The sequence below is a fragment of the Plectropomus leopardus genome, chromosome 3 (assembly GCF_026936395.1).
Source record: "Plectropomus leopardus strain MGB_pleo_1.0 chromosome 3, ASM2693639v1, whole genome shotgun sequence".
In the NCBI taxonomy this organism is placed as follows: domain Eukaryota; kingdom Metazoa; phylum Chordata; class Actinopteri; order Perciformes; family Serranidae; genus Plectropomus; species Plectropomus leopardus.
In genome coordinates this window covers 20,815,227-20,826,524 of record NC_142178.1, presented here as the reverse complement: position 1 = coordinate 20,826,524, position 11,298 = coordinate 20,815,227, and the positions used below count along the sequence as shown (strand labels likewise).

The 11,298-nt window shown below is 37.8% G+C and overlaps 1 protein-coding gene across 1 annotated transcript; it reads right to left on the bottom strand.

The window, feature by feature from the left end:
- Positions 1–9,011: 9,011 nt before the first annotated feature.
- npy2r (neuropeptide Y receptor Y2) lies at positions 9,012–10,975 on the bottom strand. Its single transcript, XM_042485969.2, has one exon. It carries the CDS (start codon positions 10,472–10,474, stop codon positions 9,338–9,340), a length of 1,137 nt encoding a protein of 378 aa, XP_042341903.2. The 5' UTR covers positions 10,475–10,975; the 3' UTR covers positions 9,012–9,337.
- Between the last annotated feature and the right edge of the window lie 323 nt (positions 10,976–11,298).

Below are 11,298 nucleotides of genomic sequence, written 5' to 3'. Positions count from 1 at the left end.
CTGCCCAGCACAGTTAGTATGTCCACCCCTTTGCTAGCTGCTCTATAGCATGCTCACTGGTCGCATTAGCAGTTGTGTTAGTACAGCTGAAGTATCGCTGTCAGCAGAATTCAACAAATCTCCTGCCATGAGGCAAAATGAGGCATGGTAAAGCAACGATTCGTCCAACTTGCCATCAAATGGGTACGTTACAGAGCGCACAACACACATTCACCAAAACAACCACCATGTCCTGCACTGATGACTTATTCCTTGTTGTTTATACTACAAAAGATATGTGGTCGAGTGAGTCTCAGACCACCTCGGCAAATGGTTTGAGGGGTCCGCTCTGAAATGCATCTTGGTAGCCATTTACACCTGCATTTAGCACTATCCGGTTTCGATCAGATCACCAGAGACACATGTTAATATGAGATGTAAACAGGGTTTATATTGGCCCTGAGGGGACAGTTGCCTTGCAGGCAAATGTAGAACACAGAGACTTTTAGGCGCTTTAACACCAATGCTCACAGCCTGTACTTGTCACCTGATGAGATATTACCAAACCCAAAGAGAAGGTGATGTCATGAGTTAACTACCCACCCCAAACCAGTTGTACTTCCAGGAGAGCTTTCAGTTGTTGCTGGGAAGTGTTGTCATTAAACATCAACTTATGGTCATCTAAGGTCTCCAGATATTTGTAGCACTGAATCTGTTTAATGATGATCTGACCTTTGATGACTGTTTGAATGAGCATGTAGGACTTCATTTTAAAATGTACACATGTATCTTTAGTTTTGCTACATTTGGTTATCACATCACTGTAGGTGGATTCACTCCTCCCTAACATGCTTATACTATGGCCACTTCATTTGCGCGTCTATCGGGACTTCTGCGGTTGTCAGTTTGGGCTTAAGTTTGTAAAATGATGACAGAACACAGCTGTGTGATGATCCAGTAGAAGAGCACAACGAATCAGACAATTTAACCTGGCACGCCAGGACCTGTACACCAGAACATCTATAAAATAGATTTTTTCGTCTGCTGTTAACAACATCCAGCCCCGCATTACTTAACTTCATCTTAGGCCCAATATGCTTACAGAGAGAGGGAGCACATCTGGTTAAATCTTTGTGGTTGTAGCCTGTGTTGCCTGGTCTTCATCATCTGTTCTTTTTGAGGAAAAATACATCAGCGCTGGCCAGGAGCCATGCTGTGAGACCGCCTACAGTGATGTGTTTGACCACTGCTGCCGAGCAGACTGTTAGACCGGGACCAACGTGTCTGAAAATGGGAACACTGATGAAGTGAGGTAATGTTAAGGAACTTGCTAATAAAAAGGGAAGGCAAAGTGATGTAATTGACCTCCTTGAAACACCAGTTTTGGTGCTATAGCTCAGTGATACTCTGCTTGCTTTGCCTTGGGGCCACTTGACAGTAGACTGGGGCCAGTTAATAAACAAGTATTAGTAATATCTATCAGTATATATATATTAAAGAATCTGCCTGTTTTCAGCCTTTGAAATGTTAATGTGTATTCACTCGTCTTTGCAAAGACCGAAAATCCAGTCGCAATAGCCATGCAAAGATCAGATGTATTCATGGGGGTGTTTCTTCTAGTATTTGAGGACATTTGGGGCTTAACCTGGACCTCTAATGGGGGTCTGGTGATTGTCCTGGGGCACTTTTCTTTTTTAAAAAACAAGCTCTATTTTAATGCTTTTTATGCACTATATTTAGATTCAAAGTACAAAAATGTCAAGTTTAAGTACATTGATTTTCATTATGAATTTAAGAAATGGTTGACAGGCCACCCTGCAACCTGTCACAGGACAGATCTGGCCCACGAGCCATAAATTAAGAGTCACGGCTGTAGTGTATAGCGAAAAAAAAGCTTATTTACAACAGTTCATATACACAGAGGGTGAAGTAATGATTTTATTTCTCCTGTTATTCTTTGTTTGGGCTGCTTTAGTATTTGTTACTTAACTTCAACAATAATTTATATTGCAGTAATGTTACACAGTTGTGTGTCTTCTTAAATTAGCCGTTGGCTTGATCACCATTAGAAGACATGCTTCACTTAACAAGTGTAGAAGGAAAAGTCTGCAAGGATAAAAATGTTAATAGTGAGGTCATAATTTTTCTATTCTTGCGTCTACCACAGACAGTTACTCATCTGAGTCTGCTGAAGATAAAGTACACAGAGCCGGTGGGTCTATCATTACTCATACTGTGTTTTTCAAAATGACAGAACTTTATTTCAAATTCCAGTTTCCAGCTTATCAGGCTTAAAATGAGGTAAATTATTCAAAAACATCCATTTGATGTTATGGTGCAATCATTACAAACATGGCATCAGGATGAGAACACAATCATCTGCTGTGTTGAAACAAAATATTTGTTTACACTACATGGCATAACTCTTCTGCATAACCTCTAAAACTCTCTGGTGGCCGTACTGCACTGTAGAATACAAATACATACAGGTACATTGCTTAATAAATATAGTTGGGCAAACCAGTGGCATAGCTTTCATCCACAATTCAGTCTACTGCACTCGACTCCTGCTGCTGTATCAAGACCCTGTTAAGCCAGCAGGGGGAGCTAAAGTGTTATTTGAAGCTTCTCACCCAACAACAGCAAACATTGTAGACAAAATATCAGGTATACTAGTACTGTGTGTTGAACTAAGGTGCTAAGTAGACTAGTGCTGCACATGATCATTTTGATCTTATTGTTATTGTTTAATTCATAAATATTAAAAACAAGCAGAAATGCCCATTACAACAAGTTACCAGCACAAAGTGATGTCTTGTACAAAAGTAAAAAAAGCAACATAGACATAATAAAGTAACACACAAATTCACATAAAATAAAATTGGATGACATACAAAAATGTATACTGAATAATCACACATTAAAAGCCTGTTTAAAAAGACGAGTTTTAGGAAGGATTTAAATGTATATATATATATATATATAAATTTAAAATGTATCTGCATATCCCCCTAAATATGAAACACCACACCTTTAACATGAATAGTGAAAGGTGTTGCTCATAATGACAAACACACAGAGGATTATCTTATCTATTATTATCTATTCTTTTTTTTTCAAAGTTCATGGAGCAGTTCACATTAACTAGCACAGGGACCTGTTTTCTTTAAGAAAGCCCTGAAAATTACATTGTTTGTTACCTGCATCACCAAACTGAAAACTGAAAAAAACCCCAAAAACTAAAGGAATAACTGACAAAAACTCCTCAGAATTAGGATGTGTAAATGGATAACTGACGCAGTTTAATAGTTTTATAAGGCTATATTATGTCAGGGCCGTCTGTCAGTTTTTATTAGTTATTTCCAGAAAATTGATGCAGCTTTATAATGACCTATTTTATCTTTTCATCAGTCAATTACAATAAAATGACAAGAAAACAAATTGAAAAATGAAATGTTAAAAAGTTGGGCTGTTTTGCCTCATACATGATAATATGGTGAATGTTCTGCCTATATAAGAATAATTTATATGACTAATCTCTCCAGCATTAGTGTTCCCATATAAATATTCTACAACATCTCCACAGAGCGCTCTTAGCCACCATTAACTCAAAACAATGTTCCTAAAGTGAACCATCTCTGATTAATATGCTGTCACACCGGCTCCACTTCATTATTTCACAATAGAAATACAATTCATGGACAAAACTGATACACTGTCCGCTGATAAAATGCCATTAATCAAATACTAATACATATGGATAGAAAGCCAGGAGACAGACATGGGGGGTGACAGAAGTGCTTTCTCTTATGAAAGCCTGAAGAAGAGACCAACAGCAAACAAAGATAAATTTAATTAGTTTCAAAGCCATTGTTCATTTTACTTGATTAGCAGTGTATCGTCCTCGTAAGGACATACTTTGTGACAGCAGCAGCTGCTCAATAACGTCAGACAGTTAAAGAAAACAATTATTGATTGCTCTGCTGCATACACTATGAATAGCAGACTAAAAATGGACATGTAGAGGTAATACATCAGTCTCTCGGCTCCTCACGTACACACAAAGTAAATCAGTGAGGGATTGGTCAACAGGAAGGGCTCTTTAAAACCTGAGCACCGGTGTAATCACTGAAGAAGCAAAGAGTGGTAATTAGGATGCTTGCTACAAACAAAGACAAGTTGGGGAGGGGAGAGGGGGAACTCCACATCTGCCTCATAAGAAAACATGTTTCAGTTTCCTGCTGAAGCCATAATGCAAACATCTGCACCCCTCCGCCTCATGACACAAAGAACACCAAATGTAGAATAATTAGTGGTATGTACACCATGTGCCTCTTCCTCCATGTGCCATGGATGTCTATTTGTTTTTCCATTCATTATCGATATTTTAGCATGCAACACTTGACTCAGGTTGGCTTGGATGCTGACAGATGACAAGATATTATTATTATTATTATTATTATTATTATTATTATTATTATTATTATTATTATTATTATTATTATTATTATTATGTTGAACTGCAAAAAAAAACAAAAAACAAAACTGCAAATGCAAAAAAGAATACTTGAAAAAATATTGGGGTTGTAAAAGCGATCTTAAATGACAGAAACCATTTTTGGGAAAAAAATTATTTGGAGCGTGCTTGGAGTTTTTAGTTTGACCAATGTCCCATTCACTAACATAGTGGGGGGCAGGGTTTTTGAGCTATACTGCAGCCAGCCACCAGGGGAGGATCAAGATGTTTTGGCTTCACTTTTGGGGGGCTGTCATTTCATCCATCTTTGTCTATGACCCAAGCAAATAAAAAGTAACCAGTTTGAAAAATCTTCACATTATAAGACATTTCAAAAATGACTTTGTTTTAGTGACCTGATTCCTGTTTGTGTGTAGAAGAGAGGCCAACATGGAGACAAATATCTGTTTACAAAAATATCTGTATATGTGTAGACAGGGCCTAATTGAAGTCCTTTATTATCCTTGATTTATCCTTTGGCAAATGCAATTATTCTTAAAGGTTAGCAGCTTCATATTTTACTCATATAACATTTCATTAGGCACTGAAGTCTCTTCAGCATTGATTACACATTAATATTTACAGTTATCTACAAAAGTTCCAGTTATTACATGATTTCCCCATCACAAGTTGTTCAAAAATGAAGCAACATGTGTATGAAAAACATAATACTGCCTTATTGTTATTGTTACGTATACATTCCAAAAAAGTACATTTAGCAGAGGTATCTTATTTAATAACACCACATACGTTGCTATGGTTTCATATGACGGCACTGGTGAAAACAATGTCACAAACATATAATCAAGTTTGTCACATCAACTGAGCCACTTATGAATAGATCGATCTAGAAACCTTATGTAAAGATGTACACTGCTAACTCGCACCATACAGTGGAAAAATACTCGGCTTTAGTTGTAAAAGTCAACATGGTTGCAGTTGAGGGGCCCTTGTTCAAACTTCAAAGTTGCACCAATTTAAAAGAGCTCTCCTCCTCCTTCAGCCTCCAAGTGAAGTACTATGGAGGCTGTTTCACTTGCCAGAAAGTATTTATAATAAATTTTGAAAATAGGTGTATTAAGCTTTAATTATTGCGAATAATAGTCTCATTTTCAGCATATTCATGTATTTTTAGATGCTTTAAAGTCATCACATTAAATCAGTCTGGACATTTGTTTTTACTTTAATGTGGGTTACAGGGGTATCTAAATGCCCATTCATAAATTAGTATTGTGTACAGATAATGCAGGTTAGTCAGTATAGAGCTGTTTTTGACTCTTTGTATTTCAGAAATGGTGTAAGGTAATATATAATCTACATTTTTATTTTAATTGTCAGTGGATGCCTTGTGCAGTAACAGGCAGGTTTCTTTTGTTTTGTATTTAATTTTTTTTTTCATATTTTTTAATTTAATTCCGCTGTTTTTGGTATTTTTTCTCCCTGTCGTGCTCATTTTCAGCAATTAAGGGCTCATTTATGCTCAACGTTTGATACAAGCACAGACACGGATGGAGTCTTCTATTTTTTCTCTGCATTCATTTCATCTACGTATATTTGTGCATGTTTTCTGAAAGCTTATGATGTGGACGAAATGGAGCAGTATCACCAGAAATCATGGGGGCAGTGTAACGTAGTTCATGTGTGAGATGACTATAGGAATCAGCAAAGACATTGGAAAAACGAAATGAACAGAACGAATATAGTGAAAAGAATTCTCCATCAACATGTCACCATGCACTTAATGGCCTCACAGACCACCACCATCTACAACACTGCCTCTGTTTAAAGGTACATTTTTATGATCTCCTCCACCACCGCCTCATTTTGTTTTTATCTATGCCCACTAGTGCCATCTACTGGTTGAATATAAACCTTCATAAAGAATGCATGATTGTATATGAACAGTGACTTTTTCGACATTTGAAACTGACATAACTATTTTCGTTCTTTTAGAGATAATAAATGAGCTATGTGATCTAAATGAAGTGTTGACTTTCTAACAGTTAAATATAAAAGACATGACTATTTCTGATATTCAACTGAAGTGGAGATGCTCTTTAAAAATGCATTGAGGTCAAATAAGTCACCCTTTTCCACTAATATTAGTGCGTATACATGGGTTATTTAAACATGCATAAACACCACTAAAAAGAGGCTACAGACTGCTTTTCTATTGCCAATAGACCAGAGCTGTGTACACAGCAGCAGTGTATGCTTTGGTGTGTTTTTTTTTTCTTTTTTTTTTCCTTTGGTGTGTCTTGTTCGACGTCACTGGCAAACTGGTAAACAGTAGAAAGCAGCATGGATGAAAACCTGTGAAAACTTTTTGGTGGTTACTTCACTCTTTACATGTCTCTTACTTATTCAGTGGAATTATGTTTGCTCACCCTGTTAAGGTTGAGACAAACAGTATGGTTTAAATTGTCCCATTTACCCAGGTGCTGTGTCTCCATCAATGCCACTCGAAGCCATAAGCGATAAATACCAGCGAATCCAGCAGATTGACCTGGGTGTGGGGCGTCACCCTTTTGCAGATGATTTAATGGTTGTTAGACATACTGTACAAATGGACTGAATTATGTTGTGAGGTTAACAGACTTATTCTTAGCGTCACATGTTATTGGGGTGGCTATTGCTCAGGAGGTAGAGTGGTTGTCCATTATCCACAAAGTTGGTGGTTTGATCCCATGGCTTCTGTAAGTCATGTGTAATTGCATTGAATGTGAACGTGAAATTGTAAAGTGCTTTGTCTGGTAAAGCACAACAGGTATGCAGTCCATTTACCATTTATCATTCTCTACTGAGGGCAAGGTCGAGCTGGCCTCTGAATCATCAACCTTTGGAAACTTACAGACTTACAATCACCTAATATGATGCTATGATGATATTACTGTTAAGATTCTATAAGGATATAAATAACTGACCCACATGTCAGGCTGTGACAACGAATCTTAATGTATAATCATAATGTAGTAGACTCTGTTTCTATAATAGAAAGTGTTGAAATAATGGACTGTGACGTCAATCATTGGTTTGTGGACTCCCGTTTGGAAGCTTCGAGTTTGAAGCATTGACCATATTTGGACAAGAGGGTGGAGCTGTGGACGAGCGAGCGGTGGATATGACTCATCGACTGTGGCGCGCCTCATAGACAGCCTGTCACTCAAAGAGACCATGCCCTTAATTATTCATAAATTTAAGCATTAACAAAATGTAAACAGGGGACTTTTGTAATCTCGTACAGCTGTTCTAAATGGAAAATTTACTTGTACTAACATGTTTATTCTTGCTGTAAAGTTGGGCATTTTAATATGGGGGTCTATGAGAATTTACTCTCTTTTTGAGTCAGACTCAAGTGGCCAGTAAAGGAACTGCAGTTTTTGGCACATTAGCATTGGCTTCATTTTTCAGCCTCGAAGGTTGCAGCTTTGTTTCTACAATATGAAAAAATATGGTGCTTTAATTTATTGTGATACATGTGTTATCATTAATATTTTAGATTATTTTTAAATGATATACACTTTATTTCATAGTTCTTTATTATGATTCAGTTTGGGGATTTATCCTTTCCTGCTGTGGTTCAGAATCAAACTGAAATTAATTATATTTGATAGCTTAGCACAATAGTTATGAGAGAAGCAAAACTGGTGTTAACACCTTATTAAAAATGACTTAATCCGTAAAGTGACAAAATCACAGTTACAAACACTGCAACAAAAATGGGTCATGTTATGTTGAATGTCAGTGAGCAACATTTGTCTGGGATTTTTTTTAAAACAGCATGGTACAGATAGGAGCATTTCTATTTTTCTGCTCAGGGAAACCTCAGATCTTCTCTCACCTGAACTATGGTGCACAGTACAAGAACAATGTTCTGGTAAGTGAAATCCCATCAGAGTTGAAATCTAAGTTCAAGATTCTTCTTATCTTACAGAGAATCAGAAATGGAGGATAAACTTACTGTCGCCATCTGTGGGCACCCAGAGCTCAGCCGCTCAGTGTCAGTACTGTACAGAAGAACAAAGGAGAGGGCTCGGAGATTAGCGAGTGAAGGCATCGGACTACATGGTAAGTTCTAAAAATATGGATTTGTGACCTGCGTAAGCAATTTTGTTGATCATGCTCTGAGTAATTTTTCTTGTTTTTTTTATTATTGAAAGTAGTGCACAGTGGAGAGAGTGAAGTGGTAATGCACTACCAAAACAGTATGATAAATGATTGGTTCACGCAGGTTCAGAGCCTTTGTGTTGCCTCTGTGTGTTTACACAACTTGATCTCAACTATCATTAGTATTTTACTGCAAACCAAGTTAGCTGTTCGCTGCTTTCCCCAGTTCATTAGTACCACCATTAGCATAGCTTTAGGGGCAGATATTTGCAAGATGCAAAATACTGCACTGTGTTTGTGCGAGTAACGTGACATGAAATTTCGCTTAGCGTTTGGTGTGTTCCCACCATAACCGTGAAGAAAGATTGTTGAGTCTCAATTTCAGGTTGTCACATACTCCACGCCTGGGGCTTGTGGTCCAACCAAACCACCAATCCAAAGCACTTTTATACAAAAGACATAAACTGTCAGAAAAATCATAAAGAAACACATTTAAAAAAAAAAAAAAAAAGACAAAATATATCAACAAAGTGGAGTATCCATAATAGCTTGACTCTTAAATACCAGAGCTAGTAGGACCCAACTTTGAAGCAGTGTTTGTAAAGGTTATTCAATCATTTAAAAGTTGTTTATGTAAATGTTTAAGTAATTTCTTCTCTCATTTTCACCATCCCTCAGTATCGCCACACATATCATCAATTCACCTTCTCTGACTGCAGAATTTAGACAGACAATTTAGACATTTGTTGATTTACAATCTGTACACACCCTATCACCAACTTTTTGTATCTCTCTGCCATTGGAGCGTCTTGACCTCAGACTGAAGGGCATGTAACACTTAAAAACGGACAGAAAGGCCTCCCTGTAGTTGTTGTTCATCCACCCGTACAAGATGGGATTGACAAATGTCGAACACATAGCCACAATGTGGAACACAGTGAAAAGCAGCTTAAAGTCCTTCATATACGATACGGTGCTGTCTATGTCAACAGCCAACTGGAACGCATGGAAGGGCAACCAGCTGACAGCAAAGACCACCACCATGGTCAGCAGCATCTTTGTGGTCTTCTTCCTGCGCTGATGGCGGTCATTTCGACCTGCAAAAGTCATGTGATTCTTCAGTTTATTCCAGATGCGGATGTAGGCAACACAGTTGATGGCCAGAGGTAAACCGTACTGAACCAGAAGCGCTGATATACTGTAGATGCTTCCGTTCATGCTGCTGCCCGGCCAATTCTCTGCACACACCTGAATAGACTCGTCTGGTGAATAGTCGAACGTCCCGTACTCCCTGAAGATGGCAAGCGGGCTGGCCAACAGGGCGCTGACGGCCCACGTGATGACAATGACCACTGCACACATGTCTTTGGACATCTTGGTCTCCATGTGGTAGACAATGCTCCTGTGGCGGTCCAGGGCGATGACGTTCAAGGTGATCGTGGACACGTGCACCGCCATGCCCTGAGCGCAGGGCAGCACGAAGCACAACACCTGACCAAACTTCCACTCGCCATACAGAGTGTACACAAGGGTGAAAGGCAAACACAGCGTGTTCACCAGCAAGTCCGCCACAGCTAAGTTTACAATGAAAAAATTGGTGACAGTCCGTAGATTTTTAAACTTGAAGACAACATATATCACCAAGGAGTTTCCAGTGACTCCAAACAATATGATTGTACTGTAAGCAAGAATAAGAACAACTTGAACCCCGACCAGATTTGTGCTGTCGCCCAGCTTCAGAAAGTTCTCATCATGTACTGTACAGCAGTTTGACGATTTAAGTTCAAGTTCTGCCACCTGCGTTGTGTTGATTTGATCTGCTGTATCCATGGTTAGCGGTCCCCATAAGTCACTCTGTGAAAAGATGGACATCCCTTTCAGCAATGGACATACATATGACCCAGACAAAGTCAGTTATTTTCAATTTACCAACAATAATCTGGCACTAAAAAAAGTAAAACAAGGATTATTTTCTTTTGGAAAATATTATAAGCATTGCAGCTAATGGTAATGTACTGAGCCTTCAGACAGCACTGACACTTTGGAAGTGTTATTTTTAATTTATGTGAAGAATTCAACAGATTAGGAATACACTGATCCCTACTTAATATCAAATTTGCAACCCGTTCAGATCCTCTGACCATCCGAATGGACATAGCTTTTCCAGGGCATCTAGATCTATGATTAATGTCATAGGATGTTAAATTACTTATATATGTCAGAATATCAAATGAAATGGCTTTTTCTCATAATTTTCTAAGATTTTTTAAGAAATCTGTCCATTGACACTGATGGGGGATTTTAATGACACTGTGAATGAGGAGGGGAAATATCACTTAAACAATGAAATACTGGTCCTATTTGATTTTCTAATGATACAATCATCTTATAATACATCCCATTAATTATTTACGGAGAATATTCATCTCAGGAACACACTGTTTACTGTAGATACATCAGTAATTGAGGATATTTTTGAGTAGCAATGACAAGTAAAATTCAAGAGATACACATTATTTATTTATTCATTAAAAATAAACAAACTCCTATTTAGACCATTTATTGTCATTTTTATTGCGTGGTTTCACATGTTCAGATTATCTGTCCATAGGAATGACAGGAAAATAATAACACAAAGTATTTTGATTCTACGTTTTTGAATGCATTTAAAATAGAAATCCTCCTTTACAGTATTT

Excerpts from the sequence above, each read along its gene's own strand:
- npy2r (XM_042485969.2), bottom strand. The coding sequence starts at position 10,474 with ATGTCCATCTTTTCACAGAGTGACTTATGGGGACCGCTAACCATGGAT.